General features: G+C 43.8%; 1 protein-coding gene across 8 annotated transcripts in view; it reads left to right on the top strand.

The window, feature by feature from the left end:
* The window catches only part of LOC130285555 (syntaxin-binding protein 4-like), a 186675-nt gene that overhangs the window by 148930 nt on the left and 21143 nt on the right, over nucleotides 1-16602 (top strand). For 7 of the 8 annotated variants that reach the window (XM_056537108.1, XM_056537109.1, XM_056537110.1 and 4 more), the window contains 4 exons: nucleotides 6771-6844; nucleotides 9722-9817; nucleotides 14561-14630; nucleotides 15252-15326. In XM_056537108.1, the coding sequence (XP_056393083.1) occupies nucleotides 6778-6844; nucleotides 9722-9817; nucleotides 14561-14630; nucleotides 15252-15326 (308 nt within the window). In that variant the 5' untranslated portion in view covers nucleotides 6771-6777. Of the gene's footprint in view, nucleotides 1-2605; nucleotides 2654-6770; nucleotides 6845-9721; nucleotides 9818-14560; nucleotides 14631-15251; nucleotides 15327-16602 lie in introns of those variants that run through there. The other variant, XM_056537107.1, reaches the window with a different exon arrangement.

Genomic DNA, 16602 nt, shown 5'->3' with positions numbered 1-16602 from the left:
AATACGGTTACCGTATATGGTTTTCCGCTAAAAAAATGTATGGCAAAATCCGTATGCAACCGTATACAACTGTATGACTCCAAATCCGGTTTTCCCCCCGTATACGTTTTTTCCCCGTACGGTTCTATCCGTTTGCATCCGTTTTTGCCAACGGTTTTGCTATTTTGTTGGAATTAGTTTTCAAGCAATTTAATAAAGTTACTATTGTTCTATTGAAATTCCTTCTGCACATGTGTCAACTCCAAAAAACGGATTAGAAAAACCGTGTGCAACCGTATTCTGAAATTCTGTGTACGGTTCTCATAGACAACAATGCTAAAAGAACCGCGTACGGTTCACATACGGTTTTCCCACCCGGAGGCAAAAACGTGGTCGACAGCGTTTTTGCCTACGGTTGAAAAATCGGCAAAACCGTATCCGAGGCAAAACGGATGCAACCGTACACAACATTTGGAATACGGTTTACAATGCATTCGCTATGCATAAGGTTTCGGATACGGTCGTATACGTTTTTTTTTGCGGAAAACCGTTTACGGTTACCGTATTTGAAAATCGTAGTGTGAACCCAGCCTTACTTTCTGGCACCAGTTGATTTAACAAAAAAAAAAAATTTCCACCGGAGTACCCCTTTAAGGGAATGTATGGTGGTATTATTTGTGTGCTCTATAGGGCTATAATTCAGGGACTGTGGCCCTCATTGCGCCAGAAATTCTGTCTGTGCCAGAATTTGCGCCAGAATTGAAGAAACCCGACTAACTCTCCATTTTGCCAAGAAAACCCGAAAATGGGGCGTGACCGCCAGGAAAGGGGGCGCGGTCTTCGAAAAGGGGCATGTTCCCGACATTTTCACAAAAACCTAACATATTTATTAAAGGGGTACTCCGCCCCTAGACATCTTATCCCCTATCCAAAGGCACACCACGCTATCAATACTGCGCAGAGCGAGATCGCTCTGCACGTAATGACGGGCGATAGAGGGGCCGGAGCATTGTTACGTCACGGCTCCGCCCCTCGTGACGTCACGCCCCCTGCCATAGACTTGCATTAAAGGGACGGGCCGTGATGTCATGAGGGGCGGAGCCATGACGTCACGCTGCTCCGGCCCCTGTATCGCTCGTCATTACGCACAAAGCGAACTCGCTCTGTGCAGTAATAATAGCGGGGTGCTGCAGCGGCGATCCCGGGGGTCCCCAGCAGCGGGACCGCGGCAATCTGACATCTTATCCCCTATCCTTTGGATAGGGGATAAGATGCCAGGGGCGGAGTACCCCTTTAAGGTTTCCACAGAAAATGTGGTGGATTTGAGCTTAGGAAAACGCTACAGATCAGAACATGTGTAAAAAAAAAAAAGTAAAATGTAGGGAAAGTGGAAAATGTAGGGAAACCTTAGTAAATACGGTGGGAAATAAATTGTTGTGAATTAAATCCCACAAAGAAACCTACACAACACTCTTAGTAAATGAGGGACTGTATGGTTGTATTATTTGTGTGCTCTATAGTGGTATAATTCAGGGACTGTATTGTTGTATTATTTCAGGTCAATGTGTTAGAATTATTGGGGGGGATGTATGGTGGTATTATTTGTGTGCTCTATAGTGGTATAATTCAGGGACTGTATTGTGGTATTATTTCAGGTCAGCATGTTGGAATCATTCAGGGACTGTACGGTTGTATTATTTGTGTGCTCTATAGTGGTATAATTCAGGGACTGTACGGTTGTATTATTTGTGTGCTCTATGGTGCTATAATTCAGGGACTGTATTGTGGTATTATTTCAGGTGAACGTGTTAGAATTATTTTGGGACTGTACGGTGGGATTATTTGTGTGCTCTATGGTGGTATAATTCAGGGACTGTATTGTGGTATTATTTCAGGTCAGCATGTTGGAATCATTCAGGGACTGTACGGTTGTATTATTTGTGTGCTCTATGGTGCTATAATTCAGGGACTGTACGGTTGTATTATTTGTGTGCTCTATAGTGCTATAATTCAGGGACTGTATTGTGGTATTATTTCAGGTCAGCATGTTGGAATCATTCAGGGACTGTACGGTTGTATTATTTGTGTGCTCTATAGTGGTATAATTCAGGGACTGTACGGTTGTATTATTTGTGTGCTCTGTGGTGCTATAATTCAGGGACTGTACGGTTGTATTATTTGTGTGCTCTGTGGTACTATTATTCAGATAGTGTATGATTGTATTTTCTACACATTGGATGTTCCAGTAAAGGCAGGTGATGCATACTGAGAGATTGTGAGAGATATCTAGCTATACAATGTCCTGGGCAGATTGTGGCCCCTGGTGTTGCCCGGCGGTGCTGTCATCCTCATACCGGCCATCCATGCATTTATTCCAGGCAGTTGTCATGTACGCAGCAACTTCACATAGAAAAGCCTCTGGCTGCACACTCAGCTAACTGGCATAGATTAAAGCAGACTTGGGTCTTCTGTGACCCATATAGTGCCAAGGGGTGGTGGCTCAGGGATAGCTTTCACTAAAGTGTCACATGACGAGCCCCTCCCCTGCACATACGGGGCCGGTCACCCTCTCCTTCCCCATTTGTCCCTGTTCATGTCCCTGGTCACATCACACGCACTCCAGGAGGATGCCGTCTGTGTCCGTGTTCTGTAAAGGAGCCATGATGATCAGCAGGTGAGAGGGGGCGCAGGTTCCTATGTACTTGGGTCTGCAGCGGAGGTTTGGGGTTTGGGATGCAGCAGAAGTTACCTGGTGGGGGTCACATCTGCTCTACACCGGGTTACCGTTCAGTGATTCTTTGTTTCATGTCATGATCTGGAAAGGAAAGAGTAAAAAAGGGACATTCCATATGGTGTTTAACTCTTTCTTTTCCCAGGTTTTTTGTTTTTGTTTTAGGTGGTATGTTTAGTTCACGTCTTATTGTTTGTTCTCTTCTGTACTATGGAGGATCCATTGGGATGGGCCGTAGCTGATACTCACTGATAATTGATAGGTCTGTGCCAACAAGATAAAAGCTTCCGACCAATAGACATTTTTGGGCAATTTGTGTCTCTAGAAATGGGCCAAACAAAGCAATCTGCACCATTTCGCACCCATTTCAATTCAGTGGAATGTATGTAACGAAATGAATAGAAAAAAATCTGAATTTTCTAATCTCATCAGGTTTTATCTATGCGAACGTGTGCAAATGGAATGTGATGGGTTATCTTGATTCAGTTACTATAGGGGGTAAAGAGGGTATAGTTACCCCTGGGTCGTGGAGCAGTTTTTCCAAACCAGGGTGCATCCAGCTTTTGCAAAACTACAACTCCCAGTATGCCCAGACAGCCTTTGGAACAGCTGGAGGCACCCTGGCTGGGAAACAGTGTCCATGCTGGTCTTTACCAGTCATTGGTTTCCAGCACTGGTCTTCACCAGTCATTGGTGTCCTGTACTGGTCATCACCAGTCATTGGTGTCAGAGACTGGTCTTCACCAGTCATTGGTGTCCTGTACTGGTCATCATCACCAGTCAATGGTGTCCTGTACTGGTCATCACCAGTCATTGGTGTCCTGCAATGGTCATCATCAGTCATTAGTGTCCTGTACTGGTCATCATCAGTCATTGGGGTCCTGTACTCAGCATCATCAGTCATTGGTGTCCTGTGCTGGTCATCATCAGTCATTGGTGTCCTGTACTGGTCATCATCAGTCATTGGTGTCCTGTACTGGTCATCATCAGTCATTGGGGTCCTGTACTAGTCATCATCAGTCATTGGTGTCCTGTACTGGTCATCACCAGGCATTGGTGTCCTGTACTGGTCATCATCAGACATTGGTGTTCTGTACTGTTCATTGTCAGTCATTGGTGTCCTATACAGATCATCACCAGTGATTGGTGTCCTGTACTGGTCTTCACCAGTCATTGGTGTCCTGTACAGGTCATCATCAGTCATTGGTGTCCTTTACTGGTTGTCATCAGCCATTGGTATCCTGTAATTGTCATCATCACCAGTCAATAGTGTCCTGTACTGGTCATCACCAGTCATTGGTGTCCTGTATTGGTCATCACGTCATTGGTGTCCTGTACTGGTCGTCATCATCAGTCATTGGTGTTCTGTACTGGTCATTGTCAGTCATTGGTGTCCTATACTAGTTATCATCAGTCATTTGTGTTCTGTACTGGTCATTCTCAGTCATTGGTGTCCCATACAGGTCATCACGAGTCATTGGTGTCCTTTACTGGTCATCATCAGTCATTGGTGTCCTGTACTGGTTGTCATCAGCCATTGGTATTGTGTAATGGTCATCATCACCAGTCATTGGTGTCCTGTATTGGTCATCACCAATCTTTGGTGTCCTGTACTGGCCATCATCAGTCACTGGTGTCCTGTACTGGTCATCATCAGTCACTGGTGTCCTGTACTGGTCATCATAAGTCATTGGTGTCCTGTACTGGTCATCGTCAGTCATTGGTGTCCTGCACTGGTTATCATCAGTCATTGGTGTCCTGTACTGGTCGTCATCAGTCATTGGTGTCCTGTACTGGTCATCATCAGTCATTCGTGTCCTGTACTGGTCATCATCAGTCATTGGTGTCCTGTATTGGTCATCACCAGTCATTGGTGTCCTGTACTGATCGTCATCATCAGTCATTGGTGTTCTGTACTGGTCATTGTCAGTCATTGGTGTCCTATACTAGTTATCATCAGTCATTGGTGTTCTGTACTGGTCATTTTCAGTCATTGGTGTCCTATACAGGTCATCACGAGTCATTGGTGTCCTGTACTGGTCATCATCAGTCATTGGTGTCCTGGACTGGTCATTGTCAGTCATTGGTGTCCTATACAGGTCATCATCAGTCATTGGTGTCCTATACTGGTCATCATCAGACATTGGTGTTCTGTACTGGTCATTGTCAGTCATTGGGTTCCTGTACTTGTCATTACCAGTTATTGATGTCCTGTACTGCTCATCACCAGTCATTGGTGTCCTTTAATGGTCATCATCAGCCAATGGTCTCCTGTACTGCTCATCACCAATCATTGGTGTGATCTACTGGTCATCACCAGTCATTGATGTCCTTTAATGGTCATCATCAGCCATTGGTCTCCTGTACTGCTCCTCACCAGTCATTGGTGTGTTATATTGGTCATCACCAGTCATTGGTGCCCTGTACTGTCATCATCAGGCATTGGTGTCCTGTACTGTACTCGTGATGACCAATACAGGACACCAATGATTTGTCATGAGCAGTGCAGGACACTATTGACTGGTGATGACCAGTACAAGATACCAATGGCTGATGACAACCAGTACTGGTCATTGTCAGTCATTGGTTTACAGGACACCATTGACCAGTGATGATGATCATTACAGGATACCAATGACCAGTACTGGTTGTCATCAGCCATTGGTATAATGGTGTCCTGTATTGGTCATCATCAGGCATTGGTCTCTTAAACTGGTCATCACCAGTCATTGGTGTGTTATATTGGTCATCACCAGTCATTGGTCTCTTATAATTTTCATCATCAGTCATTGGTGTCCTGTATTGGTCATCACCAGTCATTGGTGTCCTGTACTGGTCATCACCACTCATTGGTCTCTTATACTGGTCATTATCAGTCAACGGCGTCTTTGATACTGATCTATACTGTTCCTGACCCATCGAACCTTCATTAAAATGTTTGTTAAGCAATTGATAAAAAAAAAACATGGGGACTTTCTAATCTCATCGGGTTTTATCTAGAATGTGTACAAAATGTATGTGATGGGTTATTTGTGTTTATTTGGATTTCTAAGGCAATAAGACTTAACTTTAGAGCAGTGGTCTCCAAACTGTAGACCTCCAGATGTTGCAAGTCTACAACTCCCAGCACGACATTGGCTGTCTGAGGAAGCCAGGAGTTGTAGTTTTGAAACATCTGGAGGTCCACAGTTTGTAGACCACTACTATAGTGGGTGCAGAAGGTTTAGTTGCTTCTGGGTCCTAGAGCTTTGGGTGCTGCTGCCTTGTATGAGGCCATTGATTTGCAGGAGCATCAACATATCTCCAACATATCCCCACACCTCTTGTATGTATAGTTATTGTGTAATTTTATGTCTGATACTTGTCTTTGTTTGTACCCCATAATTGTAAGCGCTGCGGAATCTGTGGACACTATATAAATAAATAAAAATACCCTATGATTAAGAGCCCAGGTCTGTGTGAATTGCTTCTTAGAAGGTCTAATTCTGATACTGTTATCATTACTAATGTCATTGAGTATTTGTGCCAATTATGGGGTTGGATTTAAGACGTTTAATGCTTTGCCTCCCCAGAAGCAGTTCAGTCTCTATAGCTGTGACCTATGGTAGGTACGCCAATGGTGCAAGCAGAACTGTGGCTATCAGCTCTGACAAATGCCCCCCGCACCGGTTGCCTGCACTACCTAGGCTTTCCTGTAGGGGCACTGTTTTCCTGACCTTTCCCCACCAACAGCAGATAATCGGGTGGTGGTCACCTTGGATCACATCATCATCAATATAGGGGAACCAAGTGAAAAAATTATTGTCTACCCCTTTTAAGGCCATAAACCCAAATTCAGTGACAATGGACCCAGTAAACAGGGTTTCCTCACCACATCTTTAGGTTCTTCAAGGGAACGTTCATGACTCATGGTCTCCATCCATCTTCTCGCTGGTCATCCTCATTCCCTCCACCTCTTTTGAATAGAATCTCCTTTTCCAGTGATCTGGGTCTTCCAAAAAGGGGTCCACAAGGTGGAATGACCCGCTATACTGATTCCCGGTTGGTTCTGTATTTGCAGGACTTTAATGGGTCCTTACGGAATGGACCGAACCGTTTACTGCATGGAATTCAGTGACTGCATCAATGGACTGGGTAATGTATTAACACTTTAATGTCTTCTCTAACCCTAAACCCTATCCTGTGGCAGGGGGAGGTGCAGGAAGTTATAGAGGGTGCAGGGGTAACTGTTGCACCTGGGCCCTGGTACCAGAGGGGTCAAAAGGGCCCATTGTCACATCAGAAGACATCACTAATGGATGGGCTCTCACAAGCTCGTCCCCGCAGTCCAGCCGCATAAAAGCCATATAAGCCGCTAACAGGTCATGCTGACCTTGAGTAATGGGCTTCTCCATATTATGGGCAGGATGGGGGGGATCCAGCGCCCGTCATGTAAAGCAATCACCCCTGGTTGTAATCAGATGGGATTTAGTTTCTGGCAGCGACCCCTCCCTAAGAGGATTTATGGGATTGTTTAGGGAAATATGAGACCATTACTTCAATTGAGTCAGTGATGGGAGAATGAAAATGGGATATAGGAATCAGAGGAAGAGAGGCTATTATCACGGAACAATTGGGGGATTAACCCAATAATTCCTATACCGTTTGAATGCTATTGTTATAAAATACATTGTTTTAGTATGTGCTTATTATCTATCTATCGCATATCTATCTATCTATCTATCTCATATCTATCTCATATCTATCTATCTATCTCATATCTATCTATCTCGTATCTATCTATCACATATCTATCTATCTCATATCTATCTCATATCTATCTATCTCATATCTATCTATCTCATATCTATCTATCTCATATCTATCTCATATCTATCTATCTATCTATCTCATATCTATCTCATATCTAACTATCTCATATCTATCTATCTATCTATCTATCTATCTCATAACTATCTATCTCTCTATCTCCTATCCATCTATCTATCTCATACCTATGTATCTCATATCTATCTCATATCTATCTATCTATCTATCTATCTCATATCTATCTCATATCTAACTATCTCATATCTATCTATCTATCTCATAACTATCTATCTCTCTATCTCCTATCCATCTATCTATCTCATATCTATCTATCTCATATCTATCTATCTATCTCATAACTATCTATCTATCTCATATCTATCTATCTATCTCATATCTATCTATCTCATATCTATCTCATATCTATCTATATATCTCACATCTATCTATCTCATATCTATCTATCTCATATCTATCTATCTCATATCTATCTCATATCTATCTATCTCATATCTATCTATCTCATATCTATCTCATATCTATCTATCGATCTATCTCATATCTATCTATCTCATACCTATGTATCTCATATCTATCTCATATCTATCTATCTATCTATCTATCTATCTCATATCTATCTATCTATCTATCTATCTAATATCTATCTATCTATCTCATATCTATCTTATATCTATCTATCTATCTCATATCTATCTATCTCATATCTATATGTCTGTCTATCTATCTAATAAACCAAAAGAACACTGCAGCACTCCGAGAGTTAATGGAAATACGTGGTAGCATTTATTCCATCATAGTCATCAAGCCTTGACAATGGCTTCTTGCTAGCAGCTGATGCCACTGATGACTATGATGGAATAAATGCTACCACGTATTTCCACTAACTCTCGGAGTGCTGCAGTGTTCTTTTGGTTTATGTGAAGCTTGGAGTCCTGTGACCTGGGATCCTCACTGATTTGCATCAAACGGTGTTCTGCTACCTTCTTGATTTCTATCTATCTATCCATCTCATATCTATCTATCTATCTATCTATCTCACATCTGCCTATCTATGTATAACACAAACAAGGATAAGTTGGCCAGCACATACTGATACCGAAACTACTGCATGGACCTGGCATACAGGTGCACGCTGCTAGGCTGTATATACATATACAGGAGAATACAGCAGCACACTGCTAGCACAAAGATACAGATAAAACATGAAATGCTATATAGCTATAATGCAAAAAATGAAAAAGTGAGGTACTTAGCTCACAATTTGGCGGCCAAATAGTTTGGACCATCCCACCACGATGAGGTGACCTCATTGGGATGGACCCTACACTGTGAATATGCCTCTGTGCAATCAGTTTACCAGGCTTGCAAGGTCTGAGACGTCCAGCACCTTATACAGCACCTAATAGAGGTGGGTGGGGTGCAGGAGCCAACATGGGCGCCAAATTGTGAGCTAAGTACCTCACATATAGCATTTCATGTTTTATCTGTATCTTTGTGCTAGCAGTGTGCTGCTGTATTCTCCTGTTTATGTATATTCAGCCTAGCAGCGTGCACCTGTATGCCAGGTCCAGTAGTTATGGTATCAGTACTGCTGGCCAACTTATCCTTGTTTGTGTTATACATACGGGGGAGTGGCTGCCTCCATGTTGGCTCCTGCACCCCACCCACCTCTATTAGGTGCTATATAAAGTGGGGATGTCTCAGACCTTGCAAGCCTGTTAAACTGATTGCACAGAGGCATATTAACAGTGTAGGGTCCATCCCAATGAGGTCACCTTATCGTGGTGGGATGGTCCAAACTATTTGGCTGCCAAATTGTGAGCGAAGTACCTCACTTTTTCATTTTTTGCATTATAGCTATATAGCATTTCATGTTTTATCTGTATTTTTGTGCTAGCAGTGTGCTGCTGTATTCTCCTGTTTATGTCTATCTATCTATCTATCAATCTATCTATCTCATATCTATCTATCTATCTCATATCTATCTATCTCATATCTATCTATCTCATATCTATCTATCTCATATATATCTATCTCACATCTATCTATCTCACATCTATCCATCTCATATCTATCTATCTCATATCTATATATCTATCTCATATCTATCTATCTCATATCTATCATCCATCTATCTATCTCATATCTATCTCATATCTATCTATCTAATTTATATAACAGGAATTAAGGTTATTGGAGGATTACGGGAGTTCAGCAGAGAAGAATATGGAGTTTACGTGAAAAGAATCCTTCCTGGTGGAGTTGCCTATTCTGATGGTGAGATGTTTATCACTATGTGGATGATGTATGTAAATTCCCAATGATATTCTTGTATTTCCAACATGTTCTACCACTAATAACTATGGAGTGTTGGGCAGTACGGCCATCTCTCATTATTTGCTGTGTTCCTTCTCCGGAACTATATCCTGATTTATGTAGTCAATATTTTGTCCACATTCCTTTACTCATTGGTGTCCTGTACTGGTCATCACCAGTCATTGGTGTCCTGTACTGGTCATCACCAGTCATTGGTGTCCTGTACTGGTCATCACCAGTCATTGGTTACATAAACTGGTCATCACCAGTCATTGGTGTCCTAAACTGGTCATCACCAGTCATTGGAGTCCTGTACTGTCATCACCAGCCATTGGTGTCCTGTACTGGTCTTTAGCAGTCATTGGTGTCCTGTACTGGTTAACACCAGCCATTGGTGTCCTAAACTGGTCATCACCAGTCATTGGTGTCCTAAACTAGTCATCCCCAGTCATTGGTGTCCTAAACTAGTCATCACCAGTCATTGGTGTCCTATACTGGTCACCACCGGTCAATAGTTTCATATAGTGGTAATCACCATTTATTATTTCTCTATACTGGTCTTCTTAATAATGTTCAGTCAGCTGTGTCCTATACTGGTTCACTCCTTCCACTCTTTGTGTCCTGTACTGGTCCCCTCCATCACCGCCAGTACTTGTCCTGGATTAGTCCCCTCTATCACCCCCAGTACATGTCTTGTACTAGTCCCCTCCCAACCCCCAGTACTTATCCTGTACTGGTCCCCTCCATCACCACTAGTACTTGTCCTATACATGTCCCCTCCATTACCCCCAGGACATGTCCTGTACTGGTCCCCTCCATCACCCTCAGTACATGTCCTGTACTAGCCCCCTCCATCACCTCCAGTACATATCCTGTACTAGCCCCCTCCATCACCTCCAGTACTTGTCCCCTCCATCACCTCCAGTACATTTCCTTTACTATTCTCCTCCATCACCCCCAGTACTTGTCCTGTACTATTCTCCTCCATCACCTCCAGTACATGTCCTTTACTATTCTCCTCCATCACCTCCAGTACATGTCCTTTACTATTCTCCTCCATCACCTCCAGTACATGTCCTTTACTATTCCCCTCCATCACCTCCAGTACATTTCCTGTACTAGTCCCCTCCATCACCTCCAGTACATGTCCTTTACTATTCCCCTCCATCACCTCCAGTACATGTCCTGTATTAGTCCCCTCCATCATCTCCAGTACTTGTCCTGTACTAGTCCCCTCCATCACCTCCAGTACATGTCCTTTACTATTCTCCTCCATCACCTCCAGTACATGTCCTTTACTATTCTCCTCCATCACCTCCAGTACATGTCCTTTACTATTCCCCTCCATCACCTCCAGTACATGTCCTGGACTAGTCTCCTCCATAACCTCCAGTACATGTCCTGTACTAGTCCCCTCCATCACCTCCAGTACATGTCCTTTACTATTCTCCTCCATCACCTCCAGTACATGTCCTTTACTATTCTCCTCAATCACCCCAGTACATGTCCTGTACTATTCTCCTCCATCACCCCCAGTACATGTCCTTTACTATTCTCCTCCATCACCTCCAGTACATGTCCTTTACTATTCTCATCCATCACCTCCAGTACATGTCCTTTACTATTCTCCTCCATCACCTCCAGTACATGTCCTTTACTATTCCCCTCCATCACCTCCAGTACATGTCCTGTATTAGTCCCCTCCATCACCTCCAGTACATGTCCTTTACTATTCTCCTCCATCACCTCCAGTACATGTCCTTTACTATTCTCCTCCATCACCTCCAGTACATGTCCTGTACTAGTCCCCTCCATCACCTCCAGTACATGTCCTGTACTAGTCCCCTCCATCACCCCCAGTACATGTCCCGTACCAGTCTCCTCCATCACCTCCAGTACATGTCCTTTACTATTACCCTGCATCACCTCAGTACATGTCCTGTACTATCCCCCTCCATCACCCCCAGTACTTGTACTGCACTATTCTCCTCCATCACCCCCAGTACATGTCCTGTACTATTCTCCTCCATCACCTCCAGTACATGTCCTTTACTATTCTCCTCTATCACCCCCAGTACTTGTACTGTACTAGCCCCCTCCATCACCCCCAGCTCTTGTCCTGTACTATTCTCCTCCATCACCTCCAGTACATGTCCTGTACTATTCTCCTCCATCACCCCAGTACTTGTCCTGTACTATTCTCTTCCATCACCTCCAGTACATGTCCTGTACTATTCTCCTCCATCACCCCAGTACTTGTCCTTTACTATTCTCTTCCATCACCTCCAGTACATGTCCAGTACTATTCTCCTCAATCACCCCAGTACTTGTCCTGTACTATTCTCCTCCATCACCCCAGTACTTGTCCTGCACTATTCTCCTCCATCACCCCCAGTACTTGTCTCCTCCATCACCCCCAGTACTTGTCCTGCACTATTCTCCTCCATCACCCCAGTACTTGTCCTGCACTATTCTCCTCCATCACCCCCAGTACTTGTCCTGTACTATTCTCCTCCATCACCCCCAGTACTTCTCCTGTACTAGCCCCCTCCATCACCCCCAGTACTTGTCCTGTACTATTCTCCTCCATCACCTCCAGTACATGTCCTTTACTATTCTCCTCCATCACCCCCAGTACTTGTCCTGTACTATTCTCCTCCATCACCCCCAGTACTTCTCCTGTACTAGCCCCCTCCATCACCCCCAGTACTTGTCCTGTACTATTCTCCTCCATCACCCCCAGTACTTCTCCTGTACTAGCCCCCTCCATCACCCCCAGCACTTCTCCTGTACTAGCCCCCTCCATCACCCCCAGTACTTGTCCTGGACTATTCTCCTCTATCACCCCCAGTACTTGTACTGCACTATCCTCCTCCATCACCCCCAGTACTTGTCCTGTACTATTCTCCTCCAACACCCCCAGCACTTATCCTGTACTATTCTCCTCTATCACCCCCAGTACTTGTCCTTTACTATTCTCCTCCATAGCCTCCAGTACTTGTCCTTTACTATTCTCCTCCATAGCCTCCAGTACATGTCCTTTACTATTCTCCTCCATCACCTCCAGTACATGTCCTTTACTATTCTCCTCCATCACCTCCAGTACATGTCCTTTACTATTCTACTCCATCACCTCCAGTACATGTCCTTTACTATTCTCCTCCATCACCTCCAGTACATGTCCTGTACTATTCCCCTCCATCACCTCCAGTACATGTCCTTTACTATTCTCCTCCATCATCTCCAGTACATGTCCTTTACTATTCTCCTCCATCACCTCCAGTACATGTCCTTTACTATTCTCCTCCATCACCTCCAGTACATGTCCTGTACTAGTCCCCTCCATCACCCCCAGTACATGTCCTTTACTATTCTCCTCCATCACCTCCAGTACTTGTCCTTTACTATTCTCCTCCATCACCTCCAGTACATTTCCTTTACTATTCTCCTCCATCACCCCCAGTACATGTCCTTTACTGTTCTCCTCCATCCCCTCCAGTACATGTCCTTTACTATTCTCCTCCATCACCCCCAGTACATGTCCTTTACTATTCTCCTCCATAGACTCCAGTATATGTCCTTTACTATTCTCCTCCATCACCTCCAGTACATGTCCTTTACTATTCTACTCCATCACCTCCAGTACATGTCCTTTACTATTCTCCTCCATAACCTCCAGTACATGTCCTTTACTATTCTCCTCCATCACTTCCTGTACTTGTCCTGTACTAGCCCCCTCCATCACCTCCAGTACTTGTCCTGTACTATTCTCCTCCATCACCTCCAGTACATGTCCTGTACTAGTCCCCTCCATCAACGTCAGTACTTGTCCTGTACTATTCTCCTCCATCGCCTCCAGTACTTGTCCTTTACTATTCTCCTCCATCGCCTCCAGTACATGTCCTTTACTATTCTCCTCCATCGCCTCCAGTACATGTCCTGTACTAGTCCCCTCCATCACCTCCAGTACATGTCCTTTACTATTCTCCTCCATCATCTCCAGTACATGTCCTTTACTATTCTCCTCCATCATCTCCAGTACATGTCCTTTACTATTCTCCTCCATCACCTCCAGTACATGTCCTTTACTATTCTCCTCCATCACCTCCAGGACATGTCCTTTACTATTCTCCTCCATCACCTCCAGTACATGTCCTTTACTATTCTTCTCCATCACTCCCAATATATGTCCTTTATTATTCTCCTCCATCACCTCCAGTACATGTCCTTTACTATTCTCCTCCATCACCTCCAGTACATGTCCTTTACTATTCTTCTCCATCACTCCCAATATATGTCCTTTATTATTCTCCTCCATCACCTCCAGTACATGTCCTTTATTATTCTCCTCCATCACCTCCAGTACATGTCCTTTATTATTCTCCTCCATCACATCCAGTACATGTCTCGTACCATTCTCCTCCATCACCTCCAGTAAGCTGTGACTTTTACAAGTCTCTTCAGTGACTGGCAGCCATTGTCCTATATTGGCCGCTTACATCATTTCCACCTTCTCCCATTAGTGTCCCAGCCAGCCTGCTAACCTTCACCCAACTGTGTCCTACTCTAAAACCCATAACCTTTACTCAACCACATACTCTGATCCAGTGTTTAGATCTGTAACTTAGAAGGTCTGTAGGGTTTTATAACATCTCTCCATGCCATGGTGGTGGAGTCCATACTAATATTTCATAATGTCTTAAGGACGTCTACAACCCGGAGACCAGATTCTGGAAGTGAATGGAGAGAGTCTGCTTGGAGTCTCCAACGACAGGTAACTTAGTCATGAGTCACTAGTCACCAGTGTGTGGTAGCAGGGTGTGATGAGGGCAGATGTTGTTACCCTAGGGGCAGATGGCATTAACCCCTTGTATTCGTGATGCCAGGGCGTGGTTTAACTGGGCAATTGAATGCAGACCACGCTGACTTGATAGATGACCGGGACTGATTTGACTTGACTTATACAGCTGTGACTTTATCTTACTTGAATTGATGGTGGCTGCAGGACTGGACTTTGAGGCCTCCAGCACTCTGGACACACACACTAGGCGACTGCACTGGGCCTCATCAGGAAGAGAGAGAGAAGCTCCAAGAGAGAGAAGCTCCACCCAGGGCTTATATGGGGGAGACTAGCAGGGAGCCCAAAGGTCACTCTTGGGGTTACCTGGTCACTGGTACCTCCTGGGTAACAATCACATGGTATAACTCTTAAAGATATAACACATTTTATAATGCAATACACTGCAGAACATATGTAAGAGGGGAAATGGGTACAAGGGGCCCTGGGGACACTGAAGGAGGCTGCCTGACAGGACAGCAAGGGTACTGGGTAACACCTCCCGTACTGGGCCACCACAAGTGTTCATGGGACTAATCCCTCACTGTTTCTCCACAGAGCTGTGGATGTCTTACGGATGGCGTCTGCTACCAGCTATATGCGACTCCTAATCGCCCGGGACGATGAGGCCAGGTATGGAAAGTTTTTTTTTGTTTTTAATCTCATTGTTTAACCCCTAAAGGACCCAGCCCATTTTCACTTTAAGAACCCGGCCTGTAACTTTAAGCATTAATAACTCTGGGATGCTTTTACTTTTCATTCTGATTCTGAGATAATTTTTTCGTGACATATTCTACTTCATATTAGTGGTAACATTTTGTCGATACTTGCATCATTTCTTGGTGAAAAATTCCAAAATGTGATGAAAAAATTTAAAATGTTGCATTTTTCTAACTTTGAATCTCTCTGCTTGTAAGGAAAACAGACATTCCAAATAAATTATATATTGATTCACATTTACAATATGTCTACTTTATGTTTGCATCATAAAGTTGACATGTTTTTACTTTTGGAAGACATCAGTAGGCTTTAAAGTTCAGCAGCAATTTTTCACAAAATTTTCAAAATCGGAATTTTTCGTGGGGCCAGTTCAGTATTGAAGTGGATTTGAAGGGCCTTCATATTAGAAATTCCCCATAAATGACCCCATTATAATAACTGCACCCCTCAAAGTATCCAAAATGACATTCGGTAAGTGTGTTAACCCTTTAGGTGTTTCACAGGAATAGCAGCAAAGTGAAGGAGAAAATTCAAAATCTTCCTTTTTTACACTCGCATGTTCTTGTAGACCCAGTTTTTGAATTTTTACAAGGGGTAATGGGAGAAAAGCCCCCCAAAATTTGTAACCCATATGTGTATGTCAAGTGTTTGGCGGGCGCATTTGCTGAAATGGTTTTTGGGGGGCATGTCGCATTTATGTAGCCCCTATGGTGCCAGAACAGCAGAAACATGGCATAACATTTTGGAAACTACACCCCCGGGGCACGTAACAAGGGGTCCAGTGAGCCTTAACACCCCACAGGTGTTTGATTACTTTTCGTTAAAGTCGGATGTGTAAATGAAAAAAAAAATTTTTTCACTAAAATTCATTTTTTTCCCCAAATTTACCATTTTTACAAAGGGTAATGGGAGAAAATGCCCCCCAAAATTTGTAACCCCATCTCTTCTGAGTATGGAAATACCCCATGTTAGGATGTAAAATGCTCTGCGGGCGAACTACAATGCTCAGAAGAGAAGGAGTCACATTTGGCTTTTGGAAAGCAAATTTTGCTGAAATGGTTTTTGGGGAGCATGTCGCATTTAGGAGGCCCCTATGGTGCCAGAACAGCAAAAAAAAAAAAAAACACATGGCATACTACTTTGGAAACTACACATTCTAAGGAACGTAACAAGGGGTACAGTGAGCCTT

The sequence above is a fragment of the Hyla sarda genome, chromosome 8 (genome assembly GCF_029499605.1).
Source record: "Hyla sarda isolate aHylSar1 chromosome 8, aHylSar1.hap1, whole genome shotgun sequence".
Classification (NCBI taxonomy): Eukaryota; Metazoa; Chordata; class Amphibia; order Anura; family Hylidae; genus Hyla; species Hyla sarda.
The sequence above is the reverse complement of the archived record's forward strand: the minus strand, read 5'-3'. Positions and strand labels throughout refer to the sequence as shown.